The following is a 21,808-nucleotide window of genomic DNA, read 5'->3' on the forward strand; positions in this document are numbered from 1 at the left end:
TTGATGATCACCTCAGAAATCAACAAGATTTGATCTTCCTAGATTCTTAAGAAACTACTACTTGTGCAGTTTTGTTTAATGTGAAAGACAATCTGTAAAAAGTTATTAAAATACTCTTTTGGAACTATGTATCTCTGTGAAGCTAACTAGCCTCATGCACTTGAAACAAAAGAATCTATAGCAACAGAGAGAATGCAGAAGCACATATGAGAATCCAGCTGACTTCTAAGTCAGACAGTAGCAAGATCTGTAAGTATATATAACAATGCCATGCCTCAAAATATCTTCTTTTAAAAATAAAAAATTAAAAAATAGCTGCTTTTTATTAAGGAAAAAAAAGCAATCTTATTTATGTTACCTTGGGTGAGTTTATTATGTTAAGTGAATTAATAAACATTTTAATTGCTCAGTTTTAATTTCTAATATACTAAATACTGATAGACATACCTACATAAATAAAAGTTTTGGGGGACCCTCAATTATTTTCTACAGTATAAAGAGGTCCTTGGGACCCAAAGTGTATAGAACCACTGATCTAAAAATCAGACTTCAACAACCTTCATGCTCCGGAATATAGCTTTACAGTCTTAAATATGAAGGTTTCAGGAACCATGAAAAACCATTACACAGGCTCAATACTTAAAACGAGCCTTTTTGCTTTACTCCACCAAATTCAAATCCCAGTTCTTTCCTTCTGATGAAAAATAAGACAGTAACAATTACTTATGTGCCTATCTTATGGTTGTTGTCAGAAAATCAAAAGAAAGAGCTTATAAGAAAGCTATAAAGCTCTATTATAAAGCATACTATTACATGACCAACCCTAATTTAACCTATAATTCTTTTTACTATGAAATAACTGGAATAAAATATGACCACTGATATAACTAATATCCACATATCCTCCACCCAGATTCAGGCAACATAATTCTTAAATAGTGAAAAGTATTAAACAAGATCTCAATTAGGGATAATATTTTTTAAAAAATGCAGTTACAGCAGCAAAAGCTGACAGTCCAGCAGTGGAGAAGAGAGATGAAATTCAGAGTCAAGTGCAAAACTGTGCTCTGTACAATATCCCAGGACAAAGAAAAATAAGTTATTAAAGTCATGTTAGAATACAGCCAGACTTCATTTAACATAACATACAGGGAATGTGCAATACTTTCCTTAGAAAGTAAAATATACTTCATTACTTAGAAAAATTTTACTTTCTCAGAATTTATTCCAGATAAAATATTCAATCCTTCATACACAAGAAGAGAAAAGCTCTTTTTCTAAAATATCAGATGACAAAGCAGCCTGTGCTGTCTTCCCTCCCTTCTCCACAAACATCAGAGTCCTCGTAAAGGACATGTAAGGCACGCTGGTCTCAATTCAGGAAAGCTAGAGCCCTTTGGTGAAAAAAGGTGGTGGCAATGGCAGCAACAGTGGGAGCAGCAGCTACAGCACAATCATATTGCCAAGGTATTAAGGGGCTGTCAGGGTTTACTGACAGGAGCTAATTAAAGACCAGTAATTTCCTTGGTCTCCATCCATTTCTTAGTCATCCACCACTGATACTTCCACACAGCTTAGCCGCTCATCTTTCCATCTCCACTGACCTAGTTTTGCTCAAGTATGGCAGCTACTTCTTTTAGATAAGCTAACTATCCCCGTTTTAGTCTATACACTTCATCTGCATTTTCAACCACCAGATGGCAGAAATAAAGCTACAGAACTTTAGAATCTAAAGATTTAGATTATCCAGAAAAACTTAAAACTGTAGTCTCCAACTTGATTTTATAGTTGAACAGATATAAAAACACATTGGATCAAAATTCTGCTGTGTGTTAAGCAAAAAAAATTTTTTGATTAACAACGACTTTCCATTTAAATGAGCTGCCAACTCATATTCTTCTGTCAGTTAGATTAAGTGTGAAAGGTATGTGCTCAGTCATGTCCAATTTTTTGCAACCCCATGGACTGTAACCCTCCAGGCTCTTCTGCTCATAGAATTTCCCAGGCAAGAGTACTGGAGTGGGTTGCCATTTCCTACTCCAGAGGATCTTCCCAACTCAAGAGATCAAACCTGTGTCTCTTGTGTCTCCTGCATTGACAGGCAGACACCACTTTACCACTTTACCACTGCACTTTACCACTGCACCTGGGAAGCCCCATCAGTTAGGTTATGGAGACTTAAAAAAAATGTTTTAATTGAGGTATAGTTTATATACAATATTATATACATCATAATGATCCACAATTTTTAAAGGTTATATAAAAATATATTAAATATTCTTCATTCTAGCCCAGTTTCTTGCACTGAATTAATGTGGTCAAAAGTGATGAGGTCTTCACGGCAGATGAGCCATCAACAAAATGAAAAAATAACCTACAGAATGGGAGAAAATACTTGCAAAATCATGTATCTGGATAAGGAGTTAATCTCCAAAATATGTAAAGAACTCATAAAATTCAATAGCAAAAACCAAATAATACAATTAAAAAATGGGCAGAACATCTATATGGGTAGAACAGAAAATAGACATTTTCTCAAAAACGAAGTACAGATGGCCAACAAGTACATGAAAAGGTGCTCAACATCACTAACCATCAGGAAAATGCAAATCAAACCCAAAGTGAGGTACTACCTCACACCCATTAGAATGGCTATCATCAAAAAGACAACACAAAGTAAGTGCTGGTGAGGATGTGGATAAAAAGGAACCCTAGTGTTTTGGAGATGGAAATGTAAATTGATACAGCCACTAAGGAAAACGGTATGGAGGCTCCTCAAAGAATTAAAAATAGAACTACCACATGTTTACTAGCAATTTCATTTCTGGATATTTACATGAAGGAAAAAAAAATGTTGCTTCAAAAAGATAAGTGCATCTTTATGCACCAATAAACACCCCCATGTTTATTGCAGTATTATTTACAATAGTCAAGATACAGAAACAACCTAAGCATCCCTCAATAGATAAATAGCTGAATAATTTTCTACTGTGTGGGTGTGAATACATATATAACACACACACACGCATATATACACACACAATGGAATATTATTCAGCCATTAAAAAAAAAAACAGCATCCTGTCACTTCCAATAACATGGACGGACCTTGAAGGCATTGTGACTAAGTGAAATAAGTTAGACAAAGACAAATATCATATGATCTCACTTTTATGTGGAATTTTAAAATAAAGTCAAACATCTATATAGAAAACATATGTGGTGGTTGCCAGAGGTGAGGGTTGGTAGTGGGGAAAATGGGTGAAGGTAGTCAAAAGGTATAAACTTTTCAGTTATAAAATAAATAAGATACAGAACTATAATATACATCACTGTAACTATAGTTAATAATACTATATTGTATATCTGAAAGCTTGCTAAAAGTAGATCTTAAAAGACTCATCACAAGAAAAAAATTTTAACTCTGTGGTAACAGATATTAATAACTAGACTTGTGATCATTTCACAATATATATATGTACTGAATGTTATGCACTTGAAACTAATGTAATATGTCAACTATACCTCAATTTTTTTAATTTTAAAAGAGAGACTTTTAAAAAGATAGACTGATTTAAAAAAACATATTATTGAATGGTTGTTTCCTGCCAGAGGTATTGAGTATTTCTGTTTAAAAAAAGAAAGTGGAGTCTCATAACAATTCAAGTCCAATTGATAGCTATTTCTTCCTCTTGGTTGTCTGCTAGAGCATCCCAAATACTTCTGGCCTTCACTTCTGAAAGGAGGTACTTAAATTCCAGCAATTTCTCAGGGTTCAGAAGATATAAATAATCGCAAATTTGGCAGGGTGCCAGCCATGAAGGTCTGCTAATCCGGAAATGAATGGATTTTATGAGAAATCTGGGTTTACCCAGTGGCTCACCAGTAAAGAATTCGCCTATACTGTGGGAGCCACAGGAGACGTTCAATCCCTGGGTCAGGAACATCCTCTGCACAGAGACCCACTCCAGTATTCTTGCCTGGAAAATCCCATGGACAGAGGAGCCTGGTAGGCTACAGTCCACAAGGTCGCAAAGGGTTGGACATGACTGAAGCATCTTGGCACAGCACATTATGAGAAATTTACTGATAACATCAGATATTTTGATGTGAACTCAAATCAGGCTACTGATTTACCAATGGTTTCCACTCTCAAACAGTACAAATTACTATACAACTTGTTATAGCTTGAAAGATCAATCTCGTCATGTCAATACAAAAACCCTTAAGATTTTCTACAGAATTCATTAGTACATTTAAAAAAAATACTAATTTGCAAAAAACCTGATATTTTATATCTGATAAGAGACTTACTCAAAGTAATAAAGAACTTTTAAAACTCAGAAAACAATTACATCAAAAACTGAACAAGAGACCTAAATTCAGGAAAGATATTCAGATGGCAAAATAAGCATATGAAAAGATGCTGAACACTATGTCACGAGGGAACTGTAAACTATATCAACGAGATAACACTGGACACCTATTAGCACGGCCAAAATCCCAAACACTGGCAAGGATGTGGAGCAAGGGAAACTCTCATCCATGGTTGATGAAGGAAAGAGAAACAGCCAAATTTATGCAAGCATGTAGTTTATAATCAAATTTATGCAAGCATTTAGCTTATAATAAAGGTGTAGAATTTTTTTTTTAAACCTTGCCATGCAGCTTGTTAGGCATGTTAAGATGCTTATAAAATGTTTATAAAATGTTTATCAGGGCTTCCCTGGTGGTCCAGTGGTCCCTGGTGGTCCAGATTCAATCCCTGCTCCAGGAAGAGGCCACATGCTTCAGGGCAACGGAGCCCATGAGCCCAGGCTCTAGAGCCCGAGAACCACAATTACTGAGCCCACACATGGAAACTACTGGAGCCTGCACGCCCTAGAATCCATGCTCTGCAGCAAGAGAAGCCACCGCAATGAGAAGCCTACACACCACAACTGGAGAGCAATCCTCACTTGCCATAACTAGAGAAAAGGCCACACAGCAACAAAGACCCAGTACAGCCAAAAATAAATAAATGAGTCTTTAAAAAAAAAAGATGTTTTGAGATATTAAGATGTTTAATTAAGATGTTAAGATATTCAAGATTGCCAGGAGAAATATCAACAACCTCAGATACAGAGATACCACTTTAGTGGCAGAATGTGAAGAGGACTAAATAGTGTCTTGATAAAGGTGAGAGGAGAGTGAAAAAGCTGGCTTAAAACTCAACACTGAAAAACCAAAGATCATGGCATTCAGTCCCACTGCTTCATGGCAAATAGATGGGGGGAAAGTAGAAATGGTGACAGTTTTCATTTTCTTCAGTTTCAAAATCACTGCAGATGATGACTGCAGCCACAAAATTAAAAGACGCTTGCTCCTTGGAAGGAAAGGTATGACAAACCTAGACAGCGTATTAAAAAGCAGAGATATCACTTTGTCAGTAAAGGTCCATATAGTCAAAGCTATGGTTTTTCCAGCAGTCATATACATATGTAAGAGGTGGATGATAAAGAAGGCTGAGTGCTGAAGAACTGACGCTTTCAAATTGTGGTGTTGGAAAAGACTCTTGAGAGTCCTGTGGACTGCAAGGAGATCAAACCAGTCAATCTTAAAGGAAATCAACCCTGAATATTCATTGGAAGGACTGATGCTGAAGGTAAAGCTCCAATACTTCGGCCACCTGATATGAAGAGCCGACTCACTGAAAAAGACCCTGATGCTAGGAAAAGATTGAGGGCAAGAGGAGAAGGGGGCGACAGAGGATGAGATGATTGAATGGCATCACTGACTCAATGGACGTGAGTTTGAGCAAACTCAGGGAGACAGTGAAGGACAGGGAAGCCTGGCATGCTACAGTCCATGCGGTTGCAAAGAGTTGGACACAACTTAGCGACTGAACAACAACAAAGATATTCAACACTGAGCAGAACTTCTAGGTATAGGAATCTAAAGTTGTGAGAGATCTGGACTAGGGTATAAACTTGGGAGCCTTCAGCTGACAGATGGTATTTAAAACCATTAGACTAAATGAAATTACCAATGGGTAAATGAAAATTAGTGACTTGAGAAAACTGGGCCCTGGGCTATACTAAATTTCAGAACACAAAAAGCAATGAGCAAAGGGATACAACAGCCAGTCAAGGAGGAAAAAAAACAAGAGGAGTAAGATATCCTGAAAGCCAAGTAAAGACAGTGTATCAGTGGAGCAAAGAGACAAGAACAGAATCAATAACCATGAACAGATGAAAAGAGATTAATCTAATATGCCAATGAAAGAAAGTAAGAATACTAGTTACATACGAGTCCAATAAAACTAAGTCCAGGAGCAGCTTAAATTCTGTGAAATGTTTTCCAGTTCAACAACTCAGAAAAGCTAGGTAACTTAGTCAAAGTTATACTGCTATTAACAGGCAAAGCCTAAACACAAATCTTTGATTCCTTACTATATGTATGTTAGCATATGATTTAGAATGAAAACATGCTGAAGAAAATTTCCTCATCCATTAAGGATCTTATTTTCAAAAGTGTTAACAAAACTTTGAAACATGTCTTAGAAAAATGCTTTGTACACTCACTGAAATTATTTTTAAAATGTTATTACTAAAAATTGTTGACAGTGAAAATAATTTATTTCTTAAATGACATTCATGGGTTTTCCATAATTATGTAAAGATTCCATGTTCTTCAGAAAATATCTGGGACATACACGGCTTTAAAAGAACAAAATTCAACCATAAAACCACCAGTCACCTCAGGTGACACTGTAATTTGTTTCCTTCCAGAAAAGTATTTAAAAATAAGGTATTCTGTATCTACTTCTCTATTCAATGATGGTTCCTGATCTCCACTGAAACAATGTATGTTCTTGGGACTTGGAATCAAGGCAAACACATGTATCAACAAAGACAGTGAACTATGGTTTCTGGTATCAAAGGAACACATGAAGCAATGAGAACTGTAATCTAGTACATACATGGGTCCCCACTCCCTGGGCCGCAGTCTGTTTAGGATCCTGGCCTGTAAGGATCATCTCACAGCAGAGGTGAGCGGCAGGCGGACAAGCGAGCAATGCTTCATCCGCCACTGCTCTCATCACCACCTGAACCACCAAATCCATGGAAAAACTCTCTTCCATGAAACCAGTCCCTAATGCCAAAAAGGTGGGGGACTGTTGATCTAGTACACTTAACACAGACATTTTTAAGACCCTACATTTCTTACCTGGTTATTTTCTTCATCCTCAAATACGAAATCTTGCTGCATAACTTCATTGTCTAAATTAGTGCTAGCCACAGGTTCTGAACAGTCTCTGTTATGTTCACTGGCATTAATAATACCATCAGCAATATCAACCCTAGTAACGAAGATTAAAAAGTCAGATCAGGCCACATGTTAAATATGTAATGATAAATAAATAAAAGTAACAATCTGAAACTTCTCCTTGTGGTAGAAAATGTACATTTTTCATAAAGATTCAGTTTATTTAGCATGTCAAGTTAGATTATAGAGGGTTCAAAGTTTATTTCTGTCCCTCCATTGAATGTTGTGAAGAATTACCTTATGTATTATCCAATTTGAATATTTTCACAAGCAAATGAATGGCTTTAAAAATAATTTATGTACCAAAACAGTGAACTCCCTTACAAACACACACTCTAAATCATAATAATGACCTGTTTGCAGATTAAAACCCAAGTCTAGCACTGGGCAACAAAGAGTTCAACACCTTTTCAACTACAACAGGAATAGCGTCCTACTGCAGAGTTTTTCATCTTATATAATTTAGAATATGTAAAACACTGCAGGTTGTTTATAAAGATGATACCCCAACCAGACAATATGAGAATTCTACCATGAGAGTATGAGTATTTCTATAATATCTGAGCATAGACATCGGTTTTCAGGATCTCTAGCTAAGCCAAAAGGGCAAACTCCAAGAAATCTGCTTATATTATATCCTTCGAAACATTTTTCTACTATTTCTACCATTTAAATACTGCTTCTTTCCTTCATATTCAACTCAAATATTTCCTACAGATCCACTTGTACAGTTCAAATAATGCCTTCAAAGCACATAAATCAGGGCCATCATATCGCTGCACAGGCTGGTGGTGATGCCATCCATGCAGATTATATGGCACACCTGTGGTTGTACAATCTGGTATTCCATAAACATAGTCCCAGCACTGGCACTTATATCCATTAATTTCTAAGTTTCATTTCATATGTGATAGCTAGTCTGGTGTATTTGACATATTTGGCCTTTTAAAAATCTAATTCTTAACACAAACACAAAATTCTACCTAGTTACCTATTTTTTTTTTTTTTTGGCCTTCCTATGAATTCTCCAAATTTGGGTATGTCTTTCTTAAGATCCTATGCTGCTCTATAGATCTGTCCCCAAAACAAAAACTGACCAATGTGAACTATAAAAATCATCTGTGGACTCAGAATAAAGCACCTCTAGGGCTGAGGTAACAGGAAAGGAGATGAAGCTTTCATCACTTATACAAGTCAGATGAAGAATGGAGTAACATCACACACCACACAGTACATAGAGTACTTTTAACTTGCACAAATCCAATTATTAACAGTTAACCTAAAACAACAGTGTGTAGGGAAGGCAAAGCCTGGAGACAGGATAACAAGTTAAATAGCAAAGGATGACTCCATTCACCAATTCATTCAATGACCATGTGCACTAGGAGTGATGTCAATCTGCTGTCCCAGTACCTATCTATCTAGAAAACTATATGCCATGGAGTGACCATCTGGAAAACAGAATATAGGTCTACTCTTTTTAAAGTTATTTTTCACATAACACAGATCCTAAAGGTAATTATGCCCGCTACTTCATCTGGTGTTCACAGGCTTTGCTGGACTCAATGCCTACTATCTTAACAAAAGACTTATGAGATTTTTAATGTGAAGTATATACAACTTATAAGCAAGTATATACAAAGTCATTTTTCACACTTTCAGCAATGCTCAAGTAAGATCAGACACTATCATTAAAGAAAAAACTGTTTTTTAAAAGGTGAAACAATTTTATAATTCAACAAAAAATAGTCAAATGTTTTAAAAGCTTCTTACTGGTTATTAGATCCTTTCCCATCACAATTAACACTTCCTGCTTCATTATTACACACCAGACTTTGCTGCTGTAAGTTCTTAAGATCATGATCTATGCTGCTCTGCAGATCAAAAAGGTGCTGTTCCACAGCTGCTCTAATTGTTCTTTCTAAAATGCTATAAAACAGGACACAGTGAGAAGCAGTCACCCTAACTAGATTATTTGGTCACATAAACACAAACTTTAAAATATACAACCAGTTAAAAAAAATATACAATGGTATTTAAATGAATAGGTACAGTGGAAAAACAAATACAGAAAAAGAATACATGATAATTGCTCAAACTAAAATGAAATTTGCCCAAACAGACATTACACAAATCAATCATGTCAATATTAATACTGACACAGGAATGGTCACTTGTCCCAGTAATTCAGCCCTCACTACTACATATAAAGCCATCTAAAAAGACTTCTCAGGGAATTCCCCAGTGGTCCAGTGATTAGGACTCTGCATTTCCACTGCAGGAAGCACAGGTTCAATCCCTGGTTGGAGAACTAAGATTCCACATGCCGTGTACCATAGTCAACATAAATAAAGCACTCATTTGGGGGGAAGGGGGTGGGGCAGGGAACCTCTACTAAAAAAAAGCTCTACTGATGTTCAGTCATTTCAGAAGATTAAAAAAAAAATCATCTGAAAAAAAGTATATCAGAGCAATGTGTTCCTTCTTCATTTGTTCTGACTAAAGTATATAAAATACTAACCAGTTTCACTACCTTATGTACAGTCTCTCCTCTAAAGTAAGTATTTATAATAAATACATGCTTTTAATTTCTACAGCTTATTAATATTTTTAAAAGCTTTTTAAGCTGTCTTCTATAAGTATACTACTTACTCTGCAGAGGCTGGTAAGATGCTGATGGGTGATGTATGGGCACTGTAATCAAAGAAAAAAATTAGATGTAAAATTTTCAATACTAAATGACTACAAAATGTGGTGAAAACTCCCCATTTACACTACCTTGATACACACAGGAGGGCATGCACTAAGTTTTATTTTTCTAATTTTTCAAAGAAACTCTTTCTCACAGAAGATCCTTAAAATACTTATTGTCTGTTTTGTGTGTTAGTTCCTTTGTGTGTTTGGGGGGTGGGGGGGTGGGGGGGTGGGGGTGGAGGCGCAACTACTTCATCTGGTGCTTACCTGGAAGAACACTGACCTATTTTAAGCCTGAAGGGAAAAAAAACTGACTACTGGGCCAAACAAAAGTATCCACCTAGGACACTATGAAGGCCTCAATGCTGGCCCTGTGCTCCGTGCCAAAAATAATAGTACATGCTACTACTGAGAGGATATTCTCAAGCTACAAAACGAAAAGGCAAAGTAGAAACAAAAATTCAGGCCGTATCATTCACTGTGCTGGTAACAGATTTTTCTTAGCAAATTTTAAACCACAGTATCTACTGATACCTATAAAAACATAGATAATAAACTCATTTTTACCAAAGCTATCAAACATACAACGTGAAACCCACAACATTAAAATACTGAAAATTAAAGTGTAGGTAAATCACAGAACTAGAACAAATAATTTCACAATTTGTATGGAAATACAAAAAACCTCAAATAGCCAAAGTAATCTTGAGAAAGAAGAATGGAACTGGAGGAATCAACCTGCCTGACTTCAGACTATACTACAAAGTCACAGTCATCAAGACAGCATGGTACTGGCACAAAGACAGAAATATAGATCAATGGAACAGAATAGAAAAGCCCAGAGATAAATCCACAAACCTATGGACACCTTATCTTCGACAAAGGAGGCAAGGATATACAATGGAAAAAAGACCACCTCTTTAACAAGTGGTGCTGGGAAAACTGGTCAACCACTTGTAAAAGAATGAAACTAAAAAAAAAAAAAAAAAAGAATGAAACTAGAACACTTTCTAACACCATACACAAAAATAAACTCAATGGATTAAAGATCTAAATGTAAGACCAGAAACTATAAAACTCCTAGAGGAAAACATAGGCAAAACACTCTTCTGACATAAATCACAGCAGGATCCTCTATGACCCACCTCCCAGAGTAATGGAAATAAAAGCAAAAATAAACGGGACCTAATGAAACTTAAAAGCTTTTGCACAACAAAGGAAACTATAAGCAAGGTGAAAAGACAGCCCTCAAATTGTGATAATAGCAAACGAAGCAACAGACAAAGGATTAATCTCAAAAATATACAAGCAACTCCTGCAGCTCAATTCCAGAAAAATAAATGACCCAATCAAAAAATGGGCCAAAGAACTAAACAGACATTTCTCCAAAGAAGACATACAGATGGCTAACAAACACATGAAAAGATGCTCAACATCACTCATTATCAGAGAAATGCAAATCAAAACCACAACGAGGTACCATCTCACGCCAGTCAGAATGGCTGCTATCAAAAAGTCTACAAACAATAAATGCTGGAGACAGTGTGGAGAAAAACGAACCCTCTTACACTGTTGGAGGGAATGCAAACTAGTTCAGCCACTATGGAGAACAGTGTGGAAATTCCTTAAAAAACTGAAAATAGAACTGCCATAAGACCCAGCAATACCACTTCTGGGCATACACACCAAGGAAACCAGAACTGAAAGAGACATGTGCAGCCCAATGTTCATCGCAGCACTGTTTACAGTAGCCAAGACATGGAAGCAACCCAGATGTCCATCAGCAGACTAATGGATAAGAAAGCTGTGGTACATAAACACAATGGAATATTACTCAGCCATTAAAAAGAATGCATTTGAATCAGTTCTAATGAGGTGGATGAAACTGGAGCCTGTTATACAGAGTGAAGTAAGTCAGAAAGAAAAAACACCAATACAGTATACTAACGCATATATAGGGAATTTAGAAAGATGTTAACGACAACCCTATATGCAAGACAGCAAAAGAGACACAGATGTAAAGAACAGTCTTTTGGACTCTGTGGGAGAAGGCAAGGGTGGGATGATTTGAGAGGGTAGCGTTGAAACGTGTATATTATCATATGTGAGGCGAACCGCGGGTCCAGGTTTGATGCATGACACAGGATGCTCAGGGCTGGTGCACTGGGATGACCCTGGGGGATGGGATGGAGAGGGAGGTGGGAGGGGGCTTCTGGATGGGGAACACATGTGTGCCCATGGCTGGCTGAGTCATGTTGATGTTTGGCAAAAACCACTACAATATTGTAAAGCAATTAGCCTCCAATTAAAATAAATAAATTAAAAAAAAAAAACACACAACCTACTATGTGACCCAGCAATTGTACTTTTGTGTATTTACTCAAAAGAAATGAAAGTTTAAGTCCATACAAAGACTTCTACAAGCATAGCAGCTTTATTCAAAAGAGCCAAAAATAGTCATCAACTCCATTATAGGTTGACTGCATCAACAACCTATAGGTAATTGCATAAACAAAATGTGGAATATCCCTACAATGGAATATACTTAGAATTTTTTAAAATAAGTCTTGAATAATTGACACATGCAATAATATGAATCTCAAAAAACATTATACAAAGCAAAAAGACCAAGACACAAGAGTACCTACTCTATGAGATTCCATTTATATGAAATTCTAAAACAGGCAAAATTCTATGCCTACGTAGTGACAGAATGCAGATCAGCAGTTGCTTGGGGCCAGAAACTGCAGGGAGCAGGGAGAGAGCTATTATAAAGCAGCAAGGGAAGAGACAGAAACAGTCTCTATCTTGACTCTGATTGTTAACAGATACATCAATGGCGCACATGGTAAAGAATCTGCCTACAGAGCAAAAGATCCGGGCTTGATCCCTGGGTCAAGGAGATCCAAGATCCTCTGGAGAAGGGAAGGGCTACCCAACCCAGTATTCTTGCCTGAAGAATTTCACGGACAGAGGAGCCTGGCAGCCTACAGTCCATGGGATTGCAAAGAGTCAGACATGACTGAGCGACTATCAGCACTTATAAAATGAATACATTTTATTGTGTGAAAAATACATCTCAGAAAAGTCAATCTTCTAAGGAAAAAAGTCAGTAAGAGGAAAAAACTAATGTACAATAATCAAAGTTAGATAGTGGCTACCATGGGAGGAGAGAGATTGGTAGCACTTGAGAGGGGACAGGAGCAAGAACTGTTGCTTGATTATGCTATGATTATACAAATATGATTATACAAATTTCAGTTCATTGAGTAATTCAATGACCTTATGATTTGTGAACTTTTCTGTATGCATGTGATTCCTTAATGAAAAGAATCATTTTTAAAAGTAAATTTAAATTAGTTTTATGAAAATACTCTGTAAAATGTGCCAACACAAACTCTAACCAACATGAGGAAGAAAGAAGGTCTATCAGGTTAATATTATCAGGACTGTTTGTAGGAAACCAAATGAACACCATTTACCATGCATTCAGTAATCTTCAGGTCTCCCTTAACACATCAGTAGCAAATTGCACAACTGCTTTATCAGACAACACTAACCGTCCTGGTTTGGCACACATAACCTCTCTAGTTTAAAAAGAGTTTTTCTTAACTGCCAATATTTTGCTACTTTTCATGAATGAATTCAGTTCAGTTCAGTTGATCAGTCATGTCCAACTCTTTGTGACCCCATGGACTGCAGCACAGCAGGTTTCTCTGTCGTTCGCCATCTCCCGGAGCCTGTCCAAACTCATGTCCATCGAGTCAGTGATGCCATCCAACCATCTCATCCTTGTCGTCCCCTTCTCCTCCTGCCTTCAATCTTGCCCAGCATCAGGGTCTTTTCCAATGAGTCTTCGCATCAGGTGGCCAAAGTACTGGAGCTTCAGCATCAGTCCTTCCAATGAATATTCGGGATTGATTTCCTTTAGGATTGACTGGTTGGATCTCCTTACTGTCCAAGGGACTCTCAAGAGTCTTCTCCAACATCACAGTTCAAAAGCATGAATTCTTCAGTGCTCAGCCTTCTTTATGGTCCAACTCTCATATCCATACATGATTATTAGAAAAACCGTAGCTTTGACTAGACAGACCTTTGTTGGCTAAGTAATGTCTCTGCTTTTTGATATGCTGCCTAGGTTTGTCATAGCTCTTCTTCCAAGGAGCAAGTGTCTTTTAATTTCATGGCTGCAGTCACCATGTGCAGTGATTTTGGAGCCCAAAAAATTAAAGTCACTCACTGTTTCCCAATCCATGAAGTGATGGGACCAGATGCCATGATCTTCGTTTTTTTAATGTTAAGTTTTAAACCAGCTTTTTCACTCTCCATTTGACTTTCATCAAAAGGCTCTTTAGTTCCTCTTCACTTTCTGCCATAAGGGTGGTGTCACCTGCATATCTGAGGTTATTGTTATTTCTCCTGGCAATCTTCATTCCAGATTGTGCTTCATCCAGCCCAGCATTTCACATGATGTACGCTGCATATAAGTTAAATACAGTGACATTATACAGCCTTGACGTACTCCTTTTCCAATTTGGAACCAGTTCACTGTTCCATGTCCAGTTCTAACTGTTGCTTCTTGACCTGCATACAGATTTCTCAGAAGGCAGGTAAGGTAGACTGGTATTCCCATCTCTTTCAGAATCTTCCACAGTTTGCTGTGATCCACACAGTCAAAGGCTTTCACATAGTCAATAAAGCAGAAGTAGACGTTTTTCTGGAACTCTCTTGCTTTTTCAATGATCCAATGGATGTTGGCAACTGGTTCCTCTGCCTTTTCTAAATCCAGCTTGAACATCTGGAAGTTCTTGGTTCACGTATTGTTGAAGCCTGGCTTGGAGAATTTTGAGCATTAATTTACTAGCATTTGAGATGAGTGCAACTGTGTTGTAGTTTGAACATTCTTTGGCACTGGAATGAAAACTGACCTTTTCCAGTCCTATGGCCACTGATGAGTCTTCCAAATCTGCTGATATATTGAGTGCAGCACTTTCACAGCATCATCTTTTGGGATCTGAAGTAGCTCAGCTGGAATTCCTTCACCTCCACTAGCTCAAAGAATCTTTGTTCGCAGTGATGCTTCCTAAGGCCCACTTGACTTCACATTCCAGGATATCTGGCTCTAGGTGAGTGATCACACCATCATGGTTATTTGGGTCATTAAGATCTTTTTTGTATAGTTCTTCTGTGTATTCTAGCCACCTCTTCTTAATATGTTCTGCTTCTGTTAGGTCTACACCGTTTCTGTCCTTTACTGTGCCCATCTTTGCATGAAATGTTCCCTTGGTATCTCTAATTTTGTTGACGAGATCGCTAGTCTTTCCCATTCTATTGTTTTCCTCTATTTCTCTGCATTGATCACTTATAGGAAAACTTTCTTATCTCTCCCTGCTATTCTTTGGAGCTCTGCATTCAGATGCATTCTCCTTTCCCTTTTCTTTTCTCAGCTGCTTGTAAGGCCGCCTCAGACAACCTTTTGCTTTTATGGCATTTCTTTTTCTTGGGGATGGTTTTGATCACTGCCTCCTGTACAGTGTCACGAACCTTCATCCATTGTTTTTTACGCACTCTATCAGATCTAATCCCTTGAATCTATTATTCATGAATGAATTATTCTTAGCAAAATACTTTCATGCTGATACCCTCAAGCAAAGTACCTAATTTTTTTTATATTTAAATGAAATCATTTCATCATTTTCATTTCTGAAATCAGAAAAAGGTGGCGGGGAAGGGGGTGCAGGACGGGAATCACATATATGTGCACAAAGAACAGTGTAGCCATCAGTTCCTTCCTAGCAGTTTCAGATGAGCTGAAAGTTAGTGACTTTTGCAGAAAAAAAAAAAAAACAAATATGGCAAATCAAGCTTTCCCCAAAGAGTGTTTAAATGTCAACTAGGCTATCAGATATTTTTCTGATATTCCACTACAATGCTGTGTTGATTTTTCAGTTTGATTATGAGTTGCTGTTTCATTATAAAAGTTAAATCTGGTGTATTTTCCTCAGTAAGATGAGCACTCTCTAAGTTTAGTTAATTTGTGACCTATTTAGAAACATTCATTTTACTTTTAATACCTGTTATCCACTGACATGTTGATGTCTGTTGATGTGAAGAAAATTTATAAATCTAACATCATTCTTGTCACCATTTAATTTGTGGTTTCTGGTGAGCTCCTTCTTTAACTTACAACAAATTCTCAAAAAGTTCTAATTCTCAACTACTCACTCCATCAACCTGTTACTGAAGCCTTGTGCCATGTTTTACTTTTTCATAGGGCTTACATTGCTGTATTTTTCCAAATTTGCCATTGTTAGCCCTCTATTCATCCTCCCAGAAAAATTTTCTTCCTCTTTTTTATTAGATTATCAACAGAATACTAGTGCATACGTGCACAATAGACATTTCACAAAGAATCAAATAAAAGATAAATAATCACTCAATACAATATCACTAATCATCAGGGAAATGCAAATCAAAACCACAAAGAGAAACCTCATACCTATCAGTATGGCTATCATCAAAAAGAATACAAATTAATTATCCTTCAATAAAAAATAAAATTAATTTTTTAAAAAAAGAATACACATTAACAAATGTTGGTGAGAATGTGGAGAAAAGGGAACCCAAGGATACGATTAGGGCTTCCCTGGTGGCTCAGTGGTAAAGAATCTGCCTGTCAATGCAGGAGATGTGGGTTCGATCCCTGTGTTGGGAAGATCCCCTGAACAAGGAAATGGCAACCCACTCGAGTATTCTTGCCTGGGAAATCCCATGGACAAAGGAGCCTGGCAGGATACAGTCTATGAGAATGCAAAAAAGTTGGACACAACTAAGTGACTAAACAACAGCAGCACACTGTTGGTGGGAATGTAAATTTGTGCAGCCACTATGGAAAACAGTATGGAGGCTTCCAAAAAACCTAAAAGTCAAAGCTACCGTATGACCCAGAAATTCCACTCCTGGGTACATATCCCAAAAAAAAAGAAAAACACACTAAATTGAAAAGATACACAAACCCCAATATTCATAATAGCATTATCTACAATTGCCAAGATATGGAAGAAACCTAAAGGTTCATGAACAGATGAATGGATAAAGAAGCTGTGGTACATGTATACATACATACACACATATATATAATTGGACTCCTACTTAGTCATAAAAAAAGAACAGATTTTGTCATCTGCAGCACATGGATAGATTAGGAGGGCATTATGCTAAGTGAAATAAGTCGTATAAACAAAGACAAATACTATTATGATATCGCTTATATGTGGAATATAAAAAATAATACAAAAGAATACATATATAAAATAAAAACAGACTCACAGACATAGAAAACAAACTTATGGTTATGAAAGGGGAAAGGGGGAGAACGGAGGGATAAATTAGGAGTATGGGATTAACAGATACACAACCCTACATATAAAACAGACAAACAACAAGGATTTACTATATAGCACAGAGAACTATATTCAATATCTTGTAATAACCAGGAAAAAATCTGGACAAAAATATATATACATATAACTGAATCACTTTGCTGTACACTTGAAACACCATATTATAAATCAACTATATGTCAATAAAAAACTTATTTAAATTTTACTATATTTGCATAGTTATTTTTAAGAAATATCAGCAAATAAATATATAAAAAGGACTAGGCTACACAGAGTCAATGAATCATTTTTAAACTACTAATGTCCATAAAGATTAGGAAACATAACATGAGAAAGTACATAAATTATGTGTGCAACCATGTTTCAAAAGGCTTGTATTTAATCAATGTTTTTATAATTATACACATACACTAATAAAAGATTAAACTAGAATATGGAAGCTTTCTTAATACCCCTTAAACAGGGATGTAATCCATGGACCTCTTATATCAGACTCTTCTGAAGTGACAATGTTACTTTATTGGAGATTTGGACCCTATTCTAGACTTCAAATAACCACAAAACCAAAGTAAATAAGACAGTATAGTACTGGCACAAGAACAGACTTAGGGAATAGAAACAGACCCATGCCTGATTTAGAACAAAGGTGCCACTATAGAAAGCAGGGGAAAAAATAGTCTTTTCAAAAATGAATACTGCAATAATGTGGTATCTAGAATGAAAAGGGTAACTTAGCAACTGTCACACACTGCAGACAAATCAATCCCAGGTAGATTTCAGACCTAAACAAGGAAGGTGAAAGATACAACTTTTACAAGACAGGCGTATATAGCTAGGAAAAGATTTCTTAAACTGGCACAAAGAGCATTAACCACAAGGAAAAGAATGGATAAAGAAGATGTGGTACATGTACCATACATACACACATATATAATGGAATTCTACTTAGCCATAAAATAAAGAACAGAATTTTGCCAGAATTTTTTATCTACAATTAAAATTGTGAATTATTCATCAGAAGGCACAATATGAGAAGGAAAAGGTATAACACAATAAGAAAAATACATTTACAACACTTATTTTTTAAGGGCTCCTGAAAAGGGCTCCTTTTTCAGTAAGAAAGAAAAGTCAATAAAAAATAGAAAACAAACTTAACCAGGCACCTCACAAATATGAAAAGGGGATTAATCTTATTAAAATGACAATGAAATACTCAATGTGAAGCAATGGGAATGTTTACACACTGTTAATGAGAATGTGAACTGGAAAAGCACCATGAAAAACAATTCAGCAATAGTTACTCAAGTTTAAAGACAGTAAATGTGCATGCATGTACCAGAAGATGTGTACAACAATGTACATAGCATGTTACTCACAATTGTCAAAAATAAAAATGACCTAATTGCCCAGCAACAGTCAATTGGATCACTGTGGTGTAATTATATAATGGAATACTTTACAGCAATGAAATGAATAAACCACAGTGACATGTGACCACATAGAGAAATCTCTCATAAAATGTTCAGTGAAAGAAGCTGCATCAAGAAAACATATAGAGCAAGATATAATTTTCATGAAGCGCCAAAATATATAAAAAAGTGATTGCCATAAAAGTAAGGAGATCATGATTGTGTGAGCTACTGGGGTGCTTTCAGTGTTTATTTCCAACTCTAGAATATTTGAATACTTGCTTTTTACTAACCTGTTTTGATATACATTTCTGTACGTATGATTTCTTTCCCAGTTCAAAAAAAAAGCTTTAAGAAAGGAGATTCTTCAGTTCCTCTCCAAACCTGAGGCAGGACCTCAGAGTTTTTATTTTTAAGAAGCATCAGTGATGATTCTTATCCATAATAACAAATGTAAGAAACACTGGCCCAGAGCTATCTAGCCTCTCAAAAGATTAAACTTTAATCATATTTTCCACCTATCCAAAGAAGTCAAACAGAAAAAAAGTTCTAATGGTCTTAAATTTGGTGGGAAAAAAAGTTCTAATGGTCTTAAATTTGGTGGGTAGGCAGAGGATTTGATCTTTCAATTTCCTATCCTTTTAAAATGCTACTGGAATTAAAATGTATGTAAAAACATTCATCAGCAAGTCAGATTATTAGAATGAAAGTAAACATTCTTTGGCCCTGAAGAACAGGCTAGGACAATCAAATAAATAGCTATTTTCAGTAGGAACCTTCTCCCTAACAAAAAGCTACAGTAAACAAATCAAATACATAGATTTTGTACTGAATGAGTCAGACAGGCTACAAAGTTGACTGTAAAACTGTTTTCAAAATTCCTGAAGGGCAAAGGACTGATTTAGTTTTCATATTTCAAATAATTTAATTATTCTTTATTTTCAAATTTTTGCCAAGTTCTGTGGGGAATAAAGTACTTATGTACAAACCAAAGCTAACACAAACCTATGGCTAAAAAAGAAAACGATTTTTTGGCTATGCATCTGCAGCAGAATCAAAATAATGTTAAGTGGGTGAATTCAAGAATGGTGAATTCTGATTAATAAAGATACACAAAGAATAAATGCTGACAAATTCAAGGTCAAATTACTTAGGTACTATAGACAGATGCCATTAAGACCACTTAAAAATCTCTTTTCATTAAACCACCAGACAAGGAATATCAGACAAAAAGGACAAACAATAAATCACAAAGGTCACACGTATTTGAAGCTACAACTAAGTGTAACGTTGAAGACGTTAGTAGTGATTCCCTGATCTTTTTCTCCCTCTTGCTGTGAACTCTACTTTAAAATCTGTCTAGAATCACAGGACCTTCTTGAGAATACAAAATCAATCTTGCAGCCATTTATTCCAATTACTAATTGTTTGTAATCAAATACAATTATCATAGGGAACTACTACTATTTTAATTTCCCAACTGCAAATATTTAATATTACAAATAATACTTCAACAAAAGTATTGACGCTCTGCTTCAATTAAATCTGATAAAAGATCACTTTACCTGTGTAACAGAGCCTCGCAAGCCATTCTGAACACTGTGGCATATCCTAACAAAAACATCAAGTAAAGCGACTTCAAATACCATAAACGATGGTGATGGGCTTACAAAAATTGCTGAGCAATCAGAGCTGCAGTCTAAACTGAAGCAGGCTGCAACATGAGGTCACTACTGACAAGGACCCAATCAATAGTCCACAAATTTTTTCCCAAGTACTATGCAACTCAGTGGGAGGTAGGGAAAGGGGGACAAAATTCTGAATCTGGCTTATTCTATAAAAATATTTAAGCATAACCTACTATAAAGCAGGGGGAAAAGTTTGTTTGTTTTCATTAATCACTACTATATCAAGAGTTATAAATTATGACAAATATGACATTGCTAAAACAGATGAATGTTAGAGAACTACTATTACTCATTATCCAAATCAGAAAGGCATTAATGGTTAATTTTTACAATTTAAAATTAGGGTGATTTCCAGATAATTTATGCCAGAGCCCCACTAAATGACTATTTCAAAAACTGTAGTTTTGGAAAGTAAACATATAAAACAAAACAAAAGCCACATATTCCTTTCCGATCAACAGCAAAATCCATTTCTTCACTTTCCCCATCAATTTGGGAATACCCTATACCTATGACAACAGTAAACTGAAAAGATTCCTCACTATTAGAAAGGCAGTAAGCTTTAACAACCACAAGTCTTTAAAATGCCAAATGTATCATTTTCAGGGCAACAGGAAGGAGGTAAAGAACCTGTGTGGTTCTTATTATGCGCTGAAACTTCAAAAAATGTTTTACTTTAACAATTTATCTTATTCACCCAAAGCATAAATTTTACTTTTTTCCACCCAACATTTCTGACACTCCCACCCAAGTACATTTTCTTCCTCTTTTCACTTTTAAGTGGAACCTATATAGTGAAAATGTGGTGAAATGATTACCAATTGAAATATTCTGCAAACTGCTTATTTACTGAACTTAAAGGAAAAAGTTACTACTACATTTCTTGTGCACCTATAATTAGCTGAAGGGACATTTCTTCAACAACAGAAAAGTGTTAGTTGCTAAGTTGTGTTCAACTTTTGCGACCCCATGGACTGTAACCTGCCAGGCTCCTCTGTCCATGGGATTTCAACATATAAGGTATCCACAGAATGAAGTGCAAACCAGTCTCAAACCCCTCAACCTGGAATTCTTCCTTAACCACTACATCTTCTTTCCTGCATCACACCTAAAATCAAACCATCATAAACTAATGGGCTCACAAAAATGAAGCCCTAGCACCAACAGCACATGCAAGAGAGCATCAAACTTTTTATTCTTTCTAAATTCCAAGTTTTAGCAAGGCATTAAAAGTACAATTTTAAATGAACTTTATAATAATGCCAATTAGCTGGTTTTTTGATTTGCAGTTCTAGAAGCAATATAA

At 36.1% G+C, this 21,808-nt stretch overlaps 1 protein-coding gene across 5 annotated transcripts in view; it reads right to left on the reverse strand.

The window, feature by feature from the left end:
• The window catches only part of FAM13B (family with sequence similarity 13 member B), a 78,243-nt gene that overhangs the window by 22,265 nt on the left and 34,170 nt on the right, over positions 1-21,808 (reverse strand). For all 5 annotated transcript variants that reach the window (XM_065918604.1, XM_065918601.1, XM_065918603.1 and 2 more), the window contains 3 exons: positions 9,961-10,002; positions 9,082-9,237; positions 7,210-7,342 (listed from right to left, as the gene is read on the reverse strand). In XM_065918604.1, coding sequence (XP_065774676.1) covers positions 7,210-7,342; positions 9,082-9,237; positions 9,961-10,002 — 331 coding nt within the window. The remainder of the gene's footprint in view (positions 1-7,209; positions 7,343-9,081; positions 9,238-9,960; positions 10,003-21,808) is intronic.

This window comes from Muntiacus reevesi, chromosome 1 (assembly GCF_963930625.1).
Source record: "Muntiacus reevesi chromosome 1, mMunRee1.1, whole genome shotgun sequence".
NCBI classification, from domain to species: Eukaryota; Metazoa; Chordata; class Mammalia; order Artiodactyla; family Cervidae; genus Muntiacus; species Muntiacus reevesi.